The following is a 22,740-nucleotide window of genomic DNA, read 5'->3' as shown; positions in this document are numbered from 1 at the left end:
GAATTCATGATGTTGACTGACAGCGCTAAGACCCGCCTCCTGCCTCTGATTGGTCGTTTTTGGTTGGGAGCATTTCAGACGGCGATAGTAGCACTGGGAGGAGATTGATCTTTCCACAGATTATCTGCCTCTTAAACTGTCACAACATGGTGACAGTTTCAATAAATATGTAAAAAAACATTTTTTTTAATAAAAGTTACACACTGCAGCTCTAAGGGTCTAAAAATTTAAAGTAAAGCTCAGAAATAAAAGCAATTTCTTCACATGACCCGTCTTAAAAACGCAGGTTTGGCTCAGATGTGGGGGACTCCTCCTGTTTTTCAGATGTTCGTGTTTCTCTTCCGGTTTGGTGGGTTTCGTGTTTCGTGTCGGTTGGTCGGTGTAGCCGCAGTTTGGAGGTAGCTGTTCACCTGAGCGCCATCATGTGACGAAGAAGCTAGCATCAGTGCGAGTTGGGCTGCTCCACTTTGAGGCCGACCAGCGACGGAGGCATCTGGCATCCAGCGGACGAGGAGCTGGGCGGAGAACCCCTGAGACTGGAGGAGGAGGAGGTGACGGCGGGCCGGATGAGCGGAGGAGGGGGGTGGTTGTGGGGCGCTCGGTTCTGGAGCGGCCGCGTCTGGAGAGGCGGCGGCTGGCGGAGGAGGCTCGGTGGGGCGGAGGGTGGGGCCGGGCGCAAAAGAGGTGGGGGCTGGGAGAGAGAGGAGGGGGTGACGGAGGGAGGAGAGGAGGAGCTGCAGGAGTCTGGAGGGGAGTCCTCCATCTTCACCTGAGGAGGAGAGAAGACGACGACGGTTTGGTTCAGGTGGAAAACTTGATCTCTGGAGTTTTTACCTTTCATTCATGAGAGAAACAAACCGTTTGTTTGGTTTCTGTTTCTCTGAGTAAAGAGTAAAAGTTTCCCAATCCCCAAAAGTTAAACTAACACGCTGGTCCAAACAGGTTATTTAGAACCCTACATAACCTGTTTGGACAGGTTTTTCTGTGCAAATTGTGACATTTTCATGTAAATTTGTTTAATGCTGCTATATTCTACCTAAAACCATCTCAGTGCTGCCCACTTTGGTTGACCAGCAAGTACTGCAGTTGAATTTCCTGGAGGTTTATAATGATGGCTTTTCTTCAGGAGTTGGAATAACGAACACTGATTATTAGCATCACTCAGCTTTACTAATGTTTGATTTGGACAGCGTGGAGTGGGTCTCCTCTGCTCTGATTACTGGTGACGATGCCAGAGTTAGCGGAGAAGCTCGCATTAGCTCTCGGGGTTTACCTCAGTGTTTTATACGTCCTTCTTTGTTTATTATCCCCCAGTGACGGTAAAAAACGGATTAAGCTAGGTTTATAGTTGATGCATTAAACTGGGCGTGCATAGCAATTGCTCCCGACTGTTGGCTTCATATGCTAGTATATGTTACTTAAAATAATACATTTCAACATTTTCTTTCCTCCACCACTGTCCAAGTCTGGTGCAGCCTCCAACAGATTGTTTTCTAGTGCTGAACTGCATCCAACCTTCCCATCAACTCTAATTAGCTTACCCCTGAGGTAAAGCATCCAGCTAAAACGAAACATCTTGAGGCATGTTGCACGTCGTTCAAAAAGAAAACCGGTCATCAATCCGAAGTAAACCTGTAGGATTTTATCGTATCTATAAATATTCAGATACAAACCGTTCTTTAATTCTGGGTTGTTTTTAAGAAATCATTTCATTTTACTGTAAAACTTTTAATCACCACAGTTCAATTTTCAGTTTATCCCTTAAGTGGAAATAAAGTGTTTTGCTGTTTTTATAGTTCTGAGAGATTTAAACTTGCTCAAACTGGTGATTAGAAATCATCCGACTGAAAGTAGAAATGTTTTCCATTAGTGAAGTCTTTCATAACCAAACAGATGTTCTGTTTTACCAGAGCTTGCCCGTTCATCCTGACCAGCTGTGATAAAGCCCACAGCCTCACCTCCTCCTCCTCGCCGCCTCCTCCGTCGGCCGCCAGCTCCTCGCTGCTCCTGCGGGCGTCTTTCTGGTCCCGGCTGGTGGCCACCTGCTCGGCGGCCCACTCCCTCAGCACCTCGTCCAGGTTGAAGCGCCGCCGGTAGCTGACGAAGAACGAGCTCACCTGAGGAGGCGTCTTGGTGCCGATCACCTCGGCGATGGCTGTGAAATCTTTACCGTAGCGACGGATGGCTGAAAAGGAGACGTCAGGTTAAAGGATGAACAAGGAGCTTCGTTTCCATCTACAGTTAACCTCAATGTGAGCACAGCTGCTTCAGAGGTTCCTGTGGTTGGAAAATGGAGGGCAGCAAGTCTGCAGCTGCTGGGAGGGAGCGAGCCTCAACCTTCATGCAGAACCTGAAGGCTTCATGAGTTTCCTCTGTTAACATGTCAGAAGTTTACTCTCTATCTACTATTGTGTCAATAAACAGAAAATGTTCACTAAGACAGGCTTAAATGTGGCCATATGCAAAGTAAGACAGAGAAGAATGAACAGTGGAGTAATCTTAGGATATTTTCACACCAGATTAGTTTGATAAATTTGGTTCGATTTGGTACCAAAGTTGCAGCATTTGTTATATTTTCAGCTGGTGCGGTTCACTTTCACACTGCTCAATCAAACAAACCAAATTAATTGAAAAACCTATTCCCACTGCTGCCTGTGGGGGCGCTGCACCAAAAAACACTGAAGTAAATGACAAATTGCATTTACCTAGAATGCACTACACTATAGTCCACTTCCTACTTTAGGTGCGTTCACATATGTATTCAAACCGTCGTAGTTTGTTTCACCTACGTGCCTCATAACTGCTTAAAAATAAACGACACAAAGTGTGGATAAAAGCGGAATGGTCATGTCACCAATTTGACAGCATTTCGGCTAATTAAAAATCAATTATCGATATCGACTGATGTGAAAAGCTTATATCATGATAATGGAAATGTGTTTATAAATGAGTATAATTTGAATCCTGTAAGAATTAGATAAAATCCCCAATAAAACTCAAATCAGTGCATCCAGATGTCAGAAAGTTGTTTTTTCCCCTCATCATCCCAATCATAAATCATTAAATGTGAAACACTGATACGAGTGTATGTAAACTTCTGACTGGCTCTGTCAGACTAACTCCAAACCTGAGAGAAGCTGTGAGCCGCAGCAGCACAGACGGCTCCTGTGTGGAGAATATGAATGTGTTGTCTGGCTGCGAGGACAGACAGCAGACTCTGTGGGAGAGGGAGATGACGCTCTGGCTGTTACTCACCCTGCACGGCCAGCAGCTGCTCCTCTGTGGTCCAACGAGAGTTCATCTTCGGGGCAGGCTGAGGAGAAGAAGAAGAAGAAGAAGGGAGGAGACATTTCAGAGTCACTGAGCGAGGCGACAGGAAGCAAACAGATCAAGACTAATCCATCCTACATGATGGAAAATAAACCTTAGAAGCAGACGAATTAACGGAGAACGTGAAGGAGAAAGCGGTTAGGAGACAGATGGAGTTTTACCTCTGCTGGTCTGAAAACGTTCACGGCTTCAGTCAGGCTCTGTTTCAAGCTGCTGTTGGTCTGTTTGATCGACTGAACCTGAGGAAAAATGAAACAAGACTATGAGGTTTGGTTTATTTAAAACCACAGCACTACCAGGTGTAAGGCAAGCGCTGTCCAAACCTTTTAGCCCGGGAAAATAAAACGGGCAAATTTAAACTACTGGCAGTTCACACAACCCATTAAATTAAAAATGCAAAGATGAGTTTTTAGTTTATTTAGTTTAACCTGCTCAACCAAAACCTTTTTTTTTGTTTTTTTTATACAATCTGTATATCGTTAAACGTGAAAAAGTCAGATATAGGTCGGATTTTCCTTGTGTGAAAGTAGCCATGGATACTCCAATTTAAATAAAGCTAACAGTGCTAATTGCTAATGTAAGATGGCCGGCACAGCAGAAATGCAAAATATTTCTAGACAGGAACAAAAAATGCATAAAATTCAACCTAACACCGATTGCCAATCTTTAAAAAGCTGGTTTTGGCTGAAACTAGAGATGTGCCGATCAGGTTTTTTCCTGCCGATACCGATCACCGATCACAGATACCAATCACATAATTATTATTATTATTTTTTTATCATAAACACTACCGGTTACATTATGTGGAAAAAGGAACTATGAATTCACCTTAATTTAGACAAAAACTTGTTTTTAATAACTTTTTACAAAACAAAACACGCATTCTGCTAATTGTACTGCTATCGGTAATACTATATTTAACAGACTGATAACATATGGAGGCTCTGAAGAGGCTAAATAAAACCTCTCAACATTGACAAAAAATTCAAGTATAAAATTTAACATTCAAAGGCAAATACAGGTTCCATTACAATAAACAATCCAGAGTTACTGAAAGAAAACTTCCTGATAGCATGGCGGCTAGCTGATTACTAATAGTTCTGAATGGCTGTTTCTGACTGAGCGGAGAAATTATGCAGAGCAGGGAGGAGATCGATTATTTTTTAGAGATTATCTGTCTCATGTTAGGATAGCGAAAGTTTTAATATGCATGTAAAATTAATTTTTTTAAGTTAGATGCTGCAGCTTTAAGCAGAGGTTCGGTGTGAGAGTCATTACCAGGTGGAGCAGAAGCGGCGCTCCGTCTGTCAAATATTATTACCTGTAGCGCGTAGCAGCGGTTCAACAGTGAGAGCAGAAGCAGCGTCTTACATCGCAGCTCGAAGACTTGAATAATTTCGCGGGTTATTTGTTTAACTTTCTGACCGTCATGCTAATCCGGGTGAGTGTTTGTAGCTGTGCGCTGCTTTACCTGCTATCTGATCCTCCATATGTCTTTTTTACTGCAGTGAGCCTCGATGTAGCCAAACTCCGTCAAGTATGCCATTGTTTTTATGTCGTATTAGACTCGTTGTGTTGATGCATTTTGACGTGCTTCAATTTTCCGCCACAACACGCAAACTTCCCCATTCACTCAGTGCGTTATAGTTCCACATCGCTTAGGATTTGTTGCTGCGCGTTTGCGCAGTGTGAAGGAAAGAGGAGACCAGCTGCACAGGCAGGCTGTGGAATGAGAAGCAGGTGATCGGTATCGGCAACAAGAGCCAATGATCGCCAATCACCGATCATACACTTTTTCACGGAAATCGGCCGGTTATGATCGGTGGCCGATCGATCGGCACACCTCTAGCTGAAACTGATTTTTTTTGTCTGAATATAGCTAAACGGTGGTAATGGTGGAGTGACTGGTTAACTGGAAACATGCAGACATGACCTGGTAGGTCTATCAGTCAAACAGAGGACGACAGTGGCTGATTTTTAGATCTTTGCTGAAGTAGATGAGATCAGGTTATAAGATTGGCTTCGCAAGTATCGGACGATCACCAATCTCCCAAAATTAAGAAAATCGGTGCAATCTTATTTTTTATATTTCTCAATGTAAATTTCAAAAACAGCAGCACTCTGATGACACCAACGTCTTACTGCTGTCCGTGAACACACCTGTCTCTTGAGCGACACCAGGTGTGTGTCCAGCTGACGTACGGACAGAACCCCGGCATCGTGGGAGGTGGACAGAGCCGTGATGTCGGTCTGGTCCAGATGCATGCCTTTGGGTGGTCTGCGGCGAGCTCTGAGCGGGTGGTGTCTGTACTGAGCCCCGATGCTCTCCTTCTTCATCGGGCCGGACCGGCTGGGCGGGGCTTTCTCTGCGTTGCTGCTGCCGCTGCTGTTCTGCTTTACGGCCTGAGAGCAGAGAGGAGGTGCCACCATGTTGTCATTTTTCACCGCGTCAGGTAGAAAGTGAAGGACTCAAAGTTTAGATCTGTGGCGCTCACCTCTTTTTTTGCGTCGACCTCGAAGTCGCTGTCTTCACCCAGCTCTCCTTCCTCGATCTCATCGTTACTGCATAAAAATAAAAAAAAGACAAAAAATAGATTAGACAAGAATTGGTCTGAACTGAAGCTCCGTCTCCATCCAGCCTCCTAATTAAATCTACAAATGACGTCTTAAACTCTCCACATGTCAGCTGGAAGGGGCAGAAATGACGAGTCTGCCTCATTTAAATTCTTGAGAATTGTTTCCCAGGACGACGAACTCGTCCGGTCTTATTTAACGAAGAAGTTCTGTAAATGCCACATCTCGTCTGGGATCGTCCCTCTCTCCTTTCGCCTGCATTTATCAACAGAAGCGTTCTTACCTGTCATCTTTCTCTCTCTTGTTGATGAGCCTCCGGGCCTGTCGGTCCATGACGGAGGTTCTGGTTCTGGTCTTCTTCCAGCTGTAGTAATACTTCACTAAGCTGGAGATCAGCTTGTCTGGAAGCTACAGAACAAACAAACGTTAGCAGCTTAGAAAAGTTTCCATTATACTTTAAACTTTTACCAGACTTTGTCACCCTACAACAATAAACCTAAATTAGGGATGCACCGATATGAAAATGTGTGCCGATAACAATTCCTGACATTAATACTGCTATTATGACAATATTTACCAATTTATATTTTGAAATAAATCAATTAATTGCATGATAAATTAAAATGAGCTCGATAATTTCCATTCTGATATTTCTGAAGGAAAACTTTGCTTACAGAGACTTCATAATCGATTTTATTTCTGGTTTTGGTTGTGTTTTTATTTCCATTGTATTTATCGTTTTATTTTGGACATTTAAAATATCTTCCACTTCCAGTCTAAAGTGTTCTTCACAAAATTAACTTGCATTATGATGGACAGAAACGTTTAAAGCTTATAACGTGATCTACTTTTCTGTTTAACACTAAGAACGGATGCAAACGGCATCATGGAGGAGCACTGCTGTGATTTTGTGTTGAAGGCGGAGAGTCGGAAAGAGCAGGAGTTTCTTAAAGAGACAGAGGCCAATTTCAAGGCGTCAAATTTCTTTTTTGTTTGATATATGTGGAAATGTTTGCAACAATTGATGGTAATAGTTACTTTACTGAGCTACAAAATGAAACTATGTGGCTGGAAAATGCATAAAAGCGCCCCTTTAAGGTTTTTTTGTAAAAAAAATTGTGAAAATTGTTAATCATTTTGCTTCTAATTCACATAAAATCCCAAGGAAATACATGAAAGTTTTTTTGTTGTAATGTGACAAAAAGGTGAAAAGTTTCAGGCGATGGTTCTGTCGCGTCTATAGACCCTCTGTTGTGTTTGTTGACGTGCCGCACCATCTGTTGGATGCGGTGGAAGCTCTTGCCGTGGAAGCTGAAGGCCTGCTCAAACAGAACTTTGTCCTCCACCGTCCACTCGTCTGGGAACGGCGTGAAGTTGGCCAGGTCGGCCAGCGAGCGCTCCACGTCGTGTTTGTGCCATAACAACATCCCCAATGCCTGATGGGAACCGAGAGCCGGAAACCAGGAACAGAGAAAGGTCACCAGAGGACTTTTATGATTTTTATTGTCAGTAACATTCTGGCGTACATCATACCTGCTCCATGTTGTATCCATGTTTTTCTTTAGCCATTAGGATGTACTCATCCACTGCAATTAAATCAAATAATCAGAAAGAAAAAAATAATAAGTGCTTCCATAGAAAGTTAAAAAACTTTTAAACTAGAAGTTTGGGTTTATTTTGTAAACTCTGTGCAGATGGAAGCAGCTTACACATGTTATCTGAGAGCTGAGTGTTAGGACACCAGACCAGCATGCTCCTCTGGTCCTTCTCATTGTAGCGGGCTGGACTGTCTGGTGGTCAGAACAGAAACAACTTAATACGTTTCAATTTTCCTCATAAACTCAAAGCAAACTCTTCACTTCTACTTCAGGATAGAACTCATGTTTTATTTATTACAGACAATTATTGAAACAATAAACGACCTTTAAAAAAATACTTTATGGTTTAATCTGATTTCTTTCTTTGATAAGTGAAGGTGATGTCAGAAAACAATTTGAGGAATTATTATGGAGTGACAGAGCCAAATGGTTTATGATGAGATGCTAACCATCAGACACACATGCTACATCCAGCAAATTGTTGACAAAATCATACTGGTTTTTTAATTAATCAATCCAGATACAAAAAGTTTGATCAGTCTTTCTCTTCAGTTTATCTTTTTAATAGTTCATCCAAAAGTTCACAATTTAATTTTCCTCGTAGGGACGGACGGACGGATGGATGGATGGATTGATTTTCACAGATCTATGTCTCAGATGGTGGGAAGGAGGATTCGGCTTTAAAACACTAATTATTTTTCCATGCGTTTTCTTCCTCTGCACTGAAACATCTTTTGCCAAAATCCATATTTTTCAAGAGATTTCCAGATTTATGAAAACCTCTCTGCAGCATAATGCATCACTTCATTTAATCGACATTTGTGTTCTCTTTATTATTTAAAATGTAAATAAAACCCAATATTTTAGTCCTTCATGTAGACGTGGCAGATTTGGCCATAAAGGCTCATTTTCATCTGCAGTCCCTGATTCTCCAGGAACAGATTGAAACAATAAATCACATCATTGTTACATTAAAGTCCTTCTCCATCCCCTCCACCAGCTTCTCTCTCCGGCTTACCTGGTTTGAACTCTGGGATCTGGGCCTGGTAGTCTCCTCCGACTCTGATCATGCTGTCTGTGTATTAGAGAGACGACAGGAAGTTTATAGTAATCAATGATGAGGCTCAGCTACGTTCAAACTGGGACATAAACCATGAAACATAAATATAAATAATCTATAGTTTCTGTTGTCATGAAAGCATTTTCATCCATGCTACTAAGTAAGCCCGGGCGATATGACTTAAAAATAAACTCTCCGGTTTTTTCATACCAGATCAGATTTTAACTGAGTTTTTTTTCTTTATTTTTAAAAAAAGAAATTCAGAGTCAGGCTACGAAAAATGTTTAATTATGAGTATAAAGTTGTAATATTATCAGAATAAAAATCTAATTTTACCACAAGAACGTCTTAAAGAAAATACGCTTCTCTAGAGTTATCAGGATCTGATGTGCTCAGTTCAAGCGTCGTTTTCACAATTGTTTCAATTGATAATAATTTTATACTTATGTGTTAAAAGATGAAATATTTATTTATCTGTTAAACAGATACCAATGCATAACTTAACAGGGTGCTAAGCATTGCCCATTTTAATTTTTTGTTCTCATACATCATTCTCCCAATATTGCAGATTTATTGTAGTAAAATTCAAACTTTTTTTCTCTTATTATTTGGACTTTATTGTCATACAATGGTAGTCTTGTAACGACTTTATTCTGGTAATTATAAAAAAAATTTTAAATCACAGCCTGGTCCTAACACTTTGTTGTAGACCTGAATTTAAAGCCCAAATAAATACAAACTGTAAAAGACTGATGTCAAACAAGATGGCGGCTTTTGGCGTGCTGACATCGCTCTGAAATACAGATCCAAGGAGTGCATTGATGGAAAAAAAAAAATCTGATTTTCTAAAAATCTGAAAAAACCAAATATATTCATCGCCCAGCCCTACTCTTCTGCAACATCTAAGATGGAGCAACAGCAGAGGCTGGCTTTGAGTAATTAGCGTTGTGCCTCAGCTAACAGGAAGCAGCGCAGACCGGAAGAGTGGACAGCAAGCAGAGGACAGAGACGATGCAGGAAGACACATTAGGCTTTCCTCAGGGACAGAAGATAGGAACAGAGGAGCTGGTGGGGATTGAAACAAGAGTAGATGCATCACATGAGTAAAATAGACTGAAGAAGAGGAAACGGGCTGTAAAAAATCTGGAAAATGTTACAAAATTAAACAAATGTGTCTAATATAAAAACTAAAACCAAAAGAGTCAGAGGCAGGAGAAAAACAGAATGAAAGATCCATTCAGGCAGTGGGTGAAATGAGTGTGGGGAGGTGCTGGGGGAGGGGACGCTTTGTAGCACTGCAGCAGTACGACAAACTCCACCAGAACAGCTGGCGTCATCTGGGCCGGGAACATGCATTAAATCAACGGAAGAGAAGAACAACCGTTCAACAAGTGTCTACCATGAGCGTGCTCTTCATCGCTGCTCTCCTCCTCAGAGTGGGGCTGGCTGCTGCCGTTAGTGACAGTTTTGGCTCTGCTCCTGGACAGGACCCCGGCCCCAGAGCGCTCCATCACTGAGGGCATGACTGCAACACACACACGAACACACACACACAGAGTGGATCGGTTCTCCAAGCCTGACATTTATGGATTAGGTGGGATTATCCCAGCAATAAAACAAAGACTCAAAGTCGGGTTAAATGTAGGAGTTGACATCTTTTTGAACTTGAAATCCTTGAAAATTGCAACACTCTCATAAAACAGAACAGGTGCTACATTTTTCCACATTTTCTCCCACCAAGAACACAAACTTCATGCGTTTTATGAGAGTTTTATGCGTTTGACTGACTATTGTCCTACTGACAGGTTCCGTCTCTGCAGCTCCTCCAGAGTAACCATGGGCCCTTTACCCGAGTCTCTGTTTTACGCTCTCCTTGCTCGGCCTATCAGGTAAGATGGTTTTTAGGAAAATTATTTTTCTTTTCGATAAAGGGAGGTCCTGTTTTGTTACATCTGCAGTTGTGCTAGTCTCTTTGCATTTTCAGGTGTCGGATTAAGGTTGTGATGATGTTTTATAACCTAACTGCTTTAAACTTCTCCCTGCTGTCTTCATGGTGCTGTTTTTTTCACTAATGTTCTACAAATCTTTGTGGCCTTCACAGAACAGCTGGATTTATATTAAGACTAAATTACAGATGTGGACAATTTACTAATTAGGTGTAAAATCCAGTTCCTCACACTGGATTTTATTTATAATCATGCACCATTTTGTGTTGGTCCATCATATAAAATCCCAATAAAATCCATTGAAATTTGTTACTGTAATGTGACAAAAGTGTCAAAAACATCTTTAAATTATCCGTCTTGCTGACGAAACTCAACTCATGGTATGCTATTGCTTAGTCTGTAAAATTGTATTACGAACTGTACAAAGAAATTGTTTTTCCTCTTTACAAAGATGATCTGTTTACATCGTAAGACCTGCTTTGTGCAAGGAAACTCAGAGAGCAGCTGAAAAACTACTTAGTAAAATTAAAATGTTTAAATCAAAGCAGGAGAACTTTCGCCCATTACACTTTGCCAGATTCGATTAAAGGAACTAATAAGCCAAACTATCAAGGAGTCATATCAAAGCAGAGTGTTAGCATTAGCTTAGCGTTAAAGAAAAATATTAAATTTTCTTTTATGCTGATAAGAAAAACGAGCTTATTCAACACTGTAGCTGTGGAGTCAAAACAGCCATTTTTACAGTCAAGAACATGATGCCTGATCTTAATATTTAGATTGGTTCTGTCTGCCAAAAATAGTGATCGAGATATTCCTAATCTCTACTCCTCAATGCATCTCTATATTATCTTTGTTTTCATAGATATGTTATGTACATTACAATAAATTACATTAACTTATTTTTAAGAACTAACACAGCTTCTGTCACTGCTGTAGTCTGACATGAGTTGACGAACTTACTAATTATTAGAAAAGTCAGAATAATTAACATTTATTGCATTTTTTTAACATTTAAGATAAATAAAAACACTTAGATGAAGATTTGGGGCTAAATGTGTTGTAAAATATGATATTTTATTAATGTTTTAAGAAAGGATGACTTTAACAGTACTATTGGCTTGGGACACATTCTATGTCACTAATTTTACCAAGTTTAGGTTGAGCACTGACAGTCATTAAAAACCTTCAGCTTTATGCCTCCTTAGCTTGTCTAATGTGCGTTTGTAAACATTACTTCCAGAATTTGCTTTCATTTAATTAAATCCGTTCTTTCTTCCGTCGACCCAACAAATATTCGCCGCTTTACTGACTGCAAACGCAAGCATGAAACGTTATCGATCTTCTCTGGTGATTAACAACGGGGTGGGACATCATGAAATTCTGCACTAATTTTTCCTCTCAGAGCCTTAATGTGTCAGAATGCTTAATATAAACCACACATTTCAAAAGCAAAATCTAGCAGCTCTGTCAGAATAATCAGCTGCGGACCTGTGAGGTTTAGTTTTGTGATGACTCTTGCATGTAGGTCATTTTGAGCTGCACAACGGAAACCTGCGCCACCACTACTCAGGGTAGCCTCTCTAGCAGAGTCATGAGCAGCTTTTCCTGGAACATTTTCTCGTCTTCCAGACGACTTGACGTGAAACATTTCTGCTAACAGCCATTCACCTTAAGGTGTAAACGTTTAAGTGAAACATTTTTCCCTGTCAAGGTTAAGATTATTGTAATTTTTGAAGGAACCATTGTCAGAGTCACTAGTCTCATTAGAAATATTCATAATCTCCCAACTAAGATAATTTGTGTTAACCAGAATTATTGTTATCACCTCGTTTTTGAATGAATACCTTAAGGAACACAAAACTCCTTTTCCTTAAGTTAAAGTGTCTCAAATCATCCTAGACCTCTTAATGGAAATGAAGGGATTAGTTCCTGCAGCTGCTTCTCTGACTTCTAGTATCCAACTAAATGATGACGAGCAATAACCTTTAAGATTGAGTTGCAAACCCAAATAACACAGCAACCCCCTTGAGAGTCATTTGGTCTTTAGCCAAAATTAATTCTGTGCAAAATCACCAGGCTGCACTCCAAATAGTTCCTAAAAAAATAGATGCAACAGAAACATTTTAGTTTCTGCAATCTAATTTATAATTCACTTTTTTAGTTTAATCAGGACAGCTGTTTCACCAACATACAGTCACTCTTCAAAATAGGAAAAACAAGAGAACTTGTGCACCGATATGAAAACGTATACCAAAAGTGAAGTCAATATTCATACTGCTGTTATCGCCAACAACCGATATCACATTTATGTCCCTACCCTATTGACACGTAAACACAGTCACAGCGACTACATTTCTTCTCTGTTTCAGTTAAAACATCCCATAATCTTGTGCTGCATCGGAGGCGTCTCCCTATCTGGGCCGACATCAACACTGGTCGTCAATATTGGCCCAGTTTTACTTACTTGGACCGATACAGATAAGTTAAAAAATGACCAACATTGACCAATAATGATGCAGGTGTCGATATACTTCATGCATCCCTAACTCAAGGTGCATGTTAGTTGTTCTTCACAAGCCAGAAAATGGATAAATTTTCCTAAATTTGGTCAGTCAAAGCAGTAATTAAACATTTATAAACAACTGCATCAGGCTCGATCAGAATGACAAGACAAGAAGCAAAAAAATAAATAAAAATAATAATTTAAGTTATTTTGTTTCTTGCATATTCAAGAGCAGTAGCTTAGTAATTCCTGTTAATATCAATTTACTGGTTAAATTTACCAGTAAAATTTATACATGGTTAAATTTTTCAAGCACCTGTGCTTGAAAAATTATCAAAAACATTTTGGATACTTAAATTAGGATGAAACAACTGAAGTGCAAAAAATGAATATGTATTTTAATTGGGTTTTTTTTATGTTTGCCTTTTTTAAGACTTTATAGTTCTTGTTATGGTTTTGTTAATAATGTCTTCCAATAACATAATTACCTAGTGATGTATTCAAACTTCCTGTCAACTTTAAACATTTGTTAACTAAAAACACTGGATGACCACCCTAGCGCCCACATCACCAGGGAAAACCCTGAGATTATCACAAATATTTTAGATTGCCACTTCCTTTTCGTGGCTCAATATACACTGGACCAATGAAGTGAGTTTTACTCCAGTTTATTTGTCTTTCTATCCATTAATACATGTTTGTCCTTGCAGGGTCACAAGGAGCTGGATCCCATTTCCACTGGTTAATAGTTGCCAGTCCATCACAAGGTAATTCAAGTTCAATTTAAAAAGTTTTGAAGTACTTAAATATCTTATGGTTGTTAAATCTCTGCAAATCAACATTCTAGACCAAATATTCTAAAATAAAATTTTTTTTTACAACTTTTTAAACTCACCAAAAGCCAAGCAAGTCGGTAAAATCTATCGCAAAAGAAACATAAAACCAACAGCATCTGAGATGAGAGTGAGGGAATATTGCACCAGCCTCTTTAATCAGAGCATTTAAATGTGATTTGAGCAGCTTTAAATCAGAGCTTTTTATTCAGAAGACGCAGATCCACACAGTCCGCCTGGCTTCTCACTAATAATATCAGATTATAACCATCATCATACACAGTCGCCTCCTAAACGCCTGAACTTTCCCAGCCCTCATCCTCCCATCAGATACTTCATCATCCTCAGTTTCCCAACCGGAACAAAGCAGGAGGACGCAAAGACCCCCTAGATTAACCCCACATCTCTCATTCAACACGTTTAATTTGGCCAGTTTATACATCTGCAGCCGGATGAGCTTTCCAATCCGAGAGATTAGATCACACCAACCAGCAGCTACAGGCAGACAATGCAAGAGGCTCTCTGGAGGTCTTTTGTCTGTCGCTGCTCCCTGAGCCCCCCTCTCCCTCCCAAAGACAACAGCAGCTGCCCCATCCAACTTCACCGGACAGAAATCGCTCACACCAACACTCATAAATAAACTACTGCTGCTACAATAAAGATTTTGACACCCATTAAGCGGGTAAATCAAGCATTAATATCGCTCTGGTTCACTTTACTTTTATGGACTTTTCAACGCAGTAGCCTCGAATATGGGTAGCCTCGATCAATATAAACAAGCCAAAACACCTAAAACTAAACTATATACTCTCTATTTATCATTAAAATACATAAATCTAACAAATACATACATAAGATTGTGCTTTAATAACTTTTAAATCGCCATCTTTATATATCCAGACAAGAATTACAGCTAAACACAACAAAACATGTTTAAAATTGTACTTTTGAGCACAAACTGATTTATTTGTGCCATCCATAACTTCAGATTCGTACAAATAAGGCCGATTAATAAAGCGCTCATTGGTCTTCAAGTCCTACTAAAGAATACATTTGGCAAAGTTCACATCATGACTATGGACAGTTTTATTTATTTTTTAAATGATTACAAGCCAAGTCTCAAATATTTTAAAACCATTTCCATACTACGCATATAATGTATATGTAGCGTTCAATATTTAAATGAACACTTCAGCAGATTTCCACAGCAGTCATCATCAGTGTGTGTCAGACTTTAAGGTCCTTTTGTTTCCCCCCCATGCGAAGGTCGCTCTCTCCTACAACTTACAACTTCCACTTTTTCAGCTCTATTTTCCCCCCTAACTGTTTCAGAACCTAACGCTCAGAATACAAACTGTTTCAACGGTCGGAGTAATTACCACAAGCCGAACGATAAAAATATATATATGTATGTATATTAAAAATTAGGCGACACGAACCGCCCTCCCTCCTCACAAAGTGCAGTTGGAAGTCCTCCCCACTTTCCTCGCCGGGATGCTAGCGTTAGCCGCCTAGCTCGCTCGCGGGGCCGGCTCGTAACCCCCCCCGCGTTACATTTGTAACGTCGGGTAGTTGGAAGTCGAGGTTACAGTCACACACTCTTACCTGCGTTTCGCTTCTTCTCCGTTTCCCCCCCGGCACTCCAAAACACAAAACTTGTCCGGACCCCCCGTCCGCGGAACGCAATCCTCTTCAAAGTTGCGAAAGGACGGCAGTTAAAGCATCTACAACGGCTTAATTTGTGCCTAATTGATGAGAGCAGAGAAGTGCAGGGATAGATGGAAGCAGCCGTGAGTGAGCGTGGGACGGACAACACCCGCATAAAAGTGAGGTGGACATCCGCTCCGCCTCTCCCAGTTAACCGTTGGGATTGACTGAAAATAGTCCTCTGAAAACTATTGAGTTTAGCCTCCCATTAAGTTGAGATTTCTCTCAATTGTAAATTATATCATAAATATAAGGGTGCACAGTGTTCCACTCATCTATTTAAAAAGCCATTACTGAAAGGAATATGCTTTTGAACAGCAACCCACTTCCCTCTAGTCATTTTATATAGTCAGCATATAACAACGCGACATCTCATATGAGTTATAGTTTAGCAAAGCAATAGTTAAATTAAAGTCCTATCTGCCATCCATCAAATTCCCATAATTTAGGGTCTACTTGCCAGTGTGCTGGCGGAGTGATTCGTCAACTGTGCATCTCTGTGCAGAGGCAGGCTGTCCAGACTTGCACTGGTGTATCCTTGTTGGAAGAAAGGGTGAGAGTGCTGGGTACAACTGTATGGAGGCCAGGAAGTGCCAGTGTGTAAAATAATAAAGGAAAATCAGTTGAAATTGGATTTATGGCTCTTTTAGTGCTAGAATTGCATTCCTAATGGATGCACCATGTTGGAGCATCTCTGTTATGTTCTGATTTGTAGACTTTAGTCATTTTATGTTGTTTTTGGTTTAGGCAACACATGTTTTACAACTATTCCCTGTGGTTTTTGATGCTGTGCACCTGGAGGGATTCTTTTTCTTACTTTTTAAACTTTTGAACAGTTGTTATGATGTGTCACAATGGCAACAAGGTGTGGTCTTACACATGTGAGCAGCTGATTAGCATCTCAACAGCTAAAATCTTACCTGAACTACAAATCCAAATCTCAGAGGAGTTGAAAAGGAGGCTGTATGGAGTAGAGCTTTCCAACCATTTACAGGACCAGACAGAGATTTAACGAGGTGTGGCAAAAGCAAATGTTGTGGATGAGCAGTGCTTGCCAACAACTGATGGTGACATCCAGGACATTTTACCATCTCTCATGTCTGGATATTGAACTGTTAGCATGTTAGCATGTCATAAGACTGTATAACTTAGTTTATACTTGATGTATGTCCATACAACAGTAAAAAATAGAAATGCAAAATCAGAAATCACAACTTGGATTATGTATAAATTTCTAATTATTTGCATGAGCTGAGAAAGGGCAACTGTTTCTGTTTACAAATGTATAGCTTGCTTACGATGACACCCTCCTGGATGACTCTACATCGAAATCAGAAAATCAAATATTCACCTTAGAAATGACATTGGTTTCTTCATTTTTTTTTTTAATAAAACAAGTGTTTGTGAGCAGTATTCTCGCTTTATGTTTTTTCCATTTCCTATTCAAGTCAGTCAAGGACATGAATACTTATTTAGGATGCCAGTTGAAAGTAAATCCGTCAGCAAGTACTGCAAAAATATGTCAGTTTAACCTAAAACTAGGAAACAGAAACTCTGGAACAGAAGTCAACACAAAACTTTATGTAAAGCTAGAGTTTTGAAGATGCAGGAGGGATAGGGAAGCTTTTTAGAGTTGATAGAAAGATGTATGGAACTAAATATGGCACAATCCTGGAGGAAAGCTGTTAAAAAGATACGTCCAGAGCTTTGTGTCAAAGGATATTCATCTATCAGAAAGGCCTAGTCAAAGTCCGGATCTAAATCAAACTGAGAATCTGCGGTAACATTTGAAAATTTATGTTCACAGACTCTTTCCATCCAGTCTGACCAGGGCAGAATTGTTTTACAAAGAGAAAAGGGTAGCAACTATTTTTGAGTTCTTTCACATAAAATTCAATAAAATATAATGAAGGTTGGGGTTGTAATATGACAAAATGTTAGCAGGGTGTGAATAGTTTTGCAGAGCTCTGTACATTTGTATGATTTTAAAGAATCTTTTAGCAATGGGTTCAGTTCAATTCAGTTTAATTTATATACCTAAAGGTTTCTTTGTTAGCTGATAGATGCTGTTCCGTAGCGCACCGCCATCTTTATTTCCACACTTGGCACGTTCATGACTCCATACTGCTATGAGTGCGTGTGTGTGCGTGCGTGCGTGCGTGCGTGCGTGTGTGCGTGTGTGTGTGTGTGTGTGTGCGTGTGAGCGAGAGACAGAGAAAGAGAGAGACAGAGAGAGAGAGACAGTGTCCTCAGAAGCATGCGTGACTTTGTTCTTGAACTTGCTGTGACTCAGTTGCACAGACTCAGACTGCTCCATTTTATTACTCTTTTCATTTAAAATGTCAAAAACTTAAGACGAGTCCCGGCCTGGTGTCTGCAGACATTTTGTTGCATCTGTGCGTGCACCTGAACACGCACAGGTAGATGTGTGTGTGTGTGTGTATGCATGTGTGTGTGTGTGTGTGTATGCATGTGTGTGTGCGTGTGTGTGTGTGTGTGAGTGTGAGAGCAGAATATAGAGTGTTTTTATGGACAGCTGTTGCAACAACCTGCTGTGACCCTCACAAGGGTTACTTGTTGACATGCAGCAGACTGTTACAGACTCCTCCACCTCCTCTTCCTCATCCCAGCTCATCACCATCTCCTCCATGATCTTCCTTGTTTTCCACCCCTCCCTCCTCTTCCTTCTCCTCAGTGCTCCTGCTTCCTCCTTCATTTGATTGATTCACCTTCCAGTTTTGTTGGTCTTTTTGCTTCTGTAACATTCTCTCTTCCTCCTCTCCTCCATGCCCTAATTCCTCACATCCTCCTCCTTTTTCATCTGTTCCTTCGCCTTCATAACCTCACCTCTTTTCATGTCCCTACCCAACCTCCTTCTCTAAATCTTCCTCCTCTTCTTCCTGTGTCTTTCCTGCCCTCATCATCTCACTCTTCTACGTTCTCCTCTTCCTCTTTCCTTGCAGTTTCAACAGTGTGTGTTTGTGTGGTGTGCGTACGTGCAAATTCTTCCCTTCCCCTCCCCCAGCCAGTTTCGCCTCGCTCACTTCCACCACCTCACCACCCCTTCTCCTCCACCCACCTCTTACCCCACTCCTCCCCTCCCCTGCTCCTCTTCCTCCCTCTTCAGTCTCATTTTCACCCTTTGCACCTTCTCTCCTCTCCTCCTTGTCTCCCTTCTCATTAGTCCACTGTCTCTCTGGTCCCTAACATATCTTCACTAATGAACAACTGTTATATATCTCCCTCTCACCACCCTCTTAGCTCCCTCCTTTCATCCACCAGTCTTCCTCCTCCTCTTCATCCTCTCTTGTAGCTCGGCGTTCCGCCCATCCTCTCTTTCCCACCACCTCCATAGCTCTCCACCTGTCTCCTTCCTTCTTCTCGCCTGTCTGTTAGTCTGCTCCTCGTGAGGAAAACGTCTGTTTTCCTTTGCATTCCTCTCTACATTTTTACACAACTCATCCATCCATCCATCCTAGAATCAGACTGAACAGAAAAAAACTCTTCCTGATGTTGTCATGAAATCCTGAAATGAAGAAAGCTCTTCATTAAATTCAGGACACAGACTAATGGTCATTAGCTTCACAGATTAGCTTCCTGCTCAGCTTTACAATGACAGAATTTGGAGGAATATTTGCATATGTTGGCCTTACAGGGGTTTCTGTTGGGTCACTATAACCAGGTCATGGTGATGAACCCTTTGATTCTCCTCTAATAAATTATGGCAGGCGAGTAACTTGGCCTGAGTAATACGAGTTTAAGTAAATAACAATTTAAACTGTCATTTTTAAACAAAAATATGATCATAAATTGATCAGTTTGATAATGAACTTTAATTAAAAAGGGACAAAGTACAACTCAAACATAAATGTCACCATTTAATGTGTTATACTAGATTGTAACAAAAGCTAATTTGCATCTCTTTACTTATAATAGTCTCAGTGATTGGCGTAAAATATGGCAATAATTGGCCACAAAGTGATGTAAAAGGGAAACTTTGCACAGTCAACAAATACAATCTGCTGAGAATCAAATGTACACCACCAGTTGGACTCTCACTGGGATGCAGGGTTAAACCTAAAGGTCTAACGTTGCATCCTGCTAGTGTGTGATTCTGTCCCCCAATCAATGGACTGTGTAGAGTGACGCCAGTAACTCCTCCCTAACTGTACCGTTGTCCTATGGATCTACAACTGAAGGAGATTGTACACGAAACAGATAAAATAACTTACCAAACTGTACCAACCCGTGACGTACCGCTCTGGAGAAGCAAAGCGAAGCAAACCTCTGAAGTCTTCGTGAATAAACACTTTTTGCGTTTTTATGTGCGAAAAATGTCTCCTTTCAGTTCACAGTGGCTCTGCTACATAAAATCCTAGAAAAACACACGGAGGTTTGAGTGCAACATGACCAAGTGTATGAATAGTTTTGCAAGACACAGCAAATTAAACATAACTGATCAAAGATGATTTAACGTTTCAGTCCTGAGGGCAGATATCTTCTTATGAGGCACACCGTAGGCTTGTAGACGCCCAGTCTAGGCAATTCTGAGCTCATTCCTGTCTTCATCCGCTCTGCTCTGCACCTCTCCACACTGCTCTGTTGATTCTTTCACTCATCCTCCCCCCTGTTTCCACCCTTCCTCATCCAGCTGAGTGTGTCTGTAGTTACAGGTATAACAATATACGTGTGGGTGGAGGTGGTCAGTGGTCTTTATTGCATTTTTTTCTCCTCCCCTGCGCCGCTGTGCTTACTGACAGAGACGAGAACATCTGAGCAGCAACTATCTGGCCTCTCTGGCTGCAGCATGCAATAATAGAAAAGGCTTGTTGCAATGAACACTAGGCCTCACTTTCAAATGGGCTTCACTGCGCCCTCTTCTGACGATTGGGGGGAAAAAAAGGTGTTTCTGTGAACAGCCAAGAGACAGATTCCCTGAGGACAAAAGACTGTAGGCGGGGTTTGGAGACAAGGCCATCTGCCTGCTGTGGAGATCTGCTGCTAGTGCTCTGAGATTCACAGAAACCCCTACACAAAGTCTTTATTTAGATATTTCAAGAGCAAGTGATCATCCAATGTCATATGACTAAAATACATTTGTACACCCCATGCTGAGGCACAAAAACAATGTTGTTCAATCAATGACAATTTGATGTTTTAACCAGATATAAGTAATTTGGGAGTCCTTCAGGTCTTCCAATATACACAGAAATATCCAGATAGGACATTTCTTAATTTAACTTAAGCCTTTAACTTGTTGCAGTGATAAGAATAAGCCATCCACCCTTTCCTCCAGTGGTATTTAGTTGCTCCTTGTCCGTGTTCTTAAAAATCTTTTTAAAAAAACAGAAATGCCACCAAACACCTTGTTGTATGAATTTAGTGCATGTTTGTGCAGCAATCTGCTACATTGTCATTATTTTAAAGATGATAATAATAAATAGCTTAAGGATTGCTAATCAAAGGTGAACCAGGTTCTCCCAGATCATCTAAATAAAAATAGTGGAAATGGTTTCTGCTCTGTGGGGCAAAAACTATTGCTTGAATTTCCATAATTTTATAGATAGAAAAGTATAAGTACAAAAAAATAAACTTAAATCTATAATTTTATCATAATTACATAATTACATCTTTTCAAGGCACTCAAAGACGCTGTACAGCAAAAAAGATTAAAAATAACAGAAGTTGTAACAACAATCATATCTTTTATTACCTTTAAACATTAACGTTATGGTGGGATTAAGCTACGTTTTTGCTCCAAGCTCCACTCAAACATTATTATTATTATTATTATTATTATTATTATTATTATTATTATTATTATTATTATTATTATTATTATTATTATTATTATTATTATTATTAATTTACGGCTTTTACTGTTCTATTCTGCTCTTTGGGACTGGAGTGTGATTAGGCAGTTTTGTGTCACTTTATCGCCATCTAGTGGTCGGTGTGGCACACTGCTGCTTCGGTTGTCAGTGGTCGGTGCTTCATAATTTTACTGAAAAACAACACAGTGACATATGGGATGACTTTACTCAAAAAACGTTTTATATAGCAGGACAATGGTCAAATTACAGCAGTACATTATTACCCGCTTGATGTTTTGAAATGGCCTACTCAAAGTCTGGACTTAAATCAGCCTGAGACTTTACCATAAACAGGTCAATCATATTTGGAAAAACTCTCAGATATGGCTGAATTAAAACAATTTGGCGAACAACAGTGGGAGAAAACTCCTCCACGGTGATGTAAAAGACTTACTGCTAGTTATTGCATTGATGTTAGCCATACAAAACAAAGTATTTACTTTTTTATATAGAGCCATGTTGCTTTGGATAAGTTTTTAATTTAAATATCAAAATCATAATCTGAAAACTGCTTTTTATATCTAGTATGTTATCCCAATCTGGATTAGACAGTTGAACAAGAAAAACAGAAAATGAGTATCTCAAAAAACTAAACGTAGATTGGAAATTTACTTGTATTTTTGTTTTTAGTCAATCTGCTTCATTTATATAACTTGATCAACATTTCAAAAACTGAAATATCCGGAGGTTAGTAACATATAATCCCTGTCGAAGCAGTACGTATATATGGTAGCGTGGCCGAGCGGTCTAAGGCGCTGGATTAAGGCTCCAGTCTCTTCGGGGGCGTGGGTTCGAATCCCACCGCTGCCAAGAATTACTTTTTATAACTCCTTGATGTCGTCTGATATTTCATGTAATCGACTCGTGAAAGTGAACACAAGTAACTGTTATTTATCAATTTAGCACTTTCTATGCTTCGTAATGCAAGACCATGTTCGAGGTAAAGAAGATACAGTTACAGTTGTTCCACATTTCAGAAGTTGTCACAGGTTTCGCTTTACTACTTTATCAGGAGTATCAGGAGTACTCATACTCGCGTTTCTATTTAACAGACATTAGTTCTTAAATTACTTTACACAGTTACACCAGAATGTGTCTGTTTCTTAAAGGGATCGCCTCCTACAGTTGAATAAAATGCGTATTTATCTTAATAATGGTATTAAGTGATAAAAGCCATACTTTTACATATTACAAAAGTGTAAATTTACATATACTTGAAATATAAGTTTGCTTAGAGGTAGAATGTGGGGCTTTGAATGCGTTTAGTCTTTAGTTAGGACGTGGAGTTTGAGAATTCCGATGGGAAAAGGAACAAG

General features: G+C 40.1%; 1 protein-coding gene and 1 non-coding gene across 2 annotated transcripts; one reads left to right on the top strand and one right to left on the bottom strand.

Moving 5' to 3' along the window:
* Positions 1-178: 178 nt before the first annotated feature.
* rcor2 (REST corepressor 2) lies at positions 179-15,673 on the bottom strand. Its single transcript, XM_008435927.2, has 13 exons — positions 15,450-15,673; positions 9,962-10,087; positions 8,521-8,577; positions 7,614-7,694; positions 7,438-7,490; positions 7,179-7,340; positions 6,188-6,312; positions 5,826-5,892; positions 5,491-5,733; positions 3,492-3,569; positions 3,256-3,313; positions 1,959-2,185; positions 179-769 (listed from the first exon to the last, which is right to left on the bottom strand). Exons 1-13 carry the CDS (start codon positions 15,664-15,666, stop codon positions 443-445), a joined length of 1,821 nt encoding a protein of 606 aa, XP_008434149.1. The 5' UTR covers positions 15,667-15,673; the 3' UTR covers positions 179-442.
* Positions 15,674-22,152: 6,479 nt separating this feature from the next.
* trnal-aag (transfer RNA leucine (anticodon AAG)) lies at positions 22,153-22,234 on the top strand. The gene has a single exon. It is a non-coding gene; the product is annotated as a tRNA-Leu (tRNA).
* Positions 22,235-22,740: the final 506 nt, after the last annotated feature.

The sequence above is a fragment of the Poecilia reticulata genome, linkage group LG18, assembly GCF_000633615.1.
Source record: "Poecilia reticulata strain Guanapo linkage group LG18, Guppy_female_1.0+MT, whole genome shotgun sequence".
Taxonomy (NCBI): Eukaryota; Metazoa; Chordata; class Actinopteri; order Cyprinodontiformes; family Poeciliidae; genus Poecilia; species Poecilia reticulata.
This window is presented reverse-complemented; position numbering and strand designations above follow the sequence as displayed.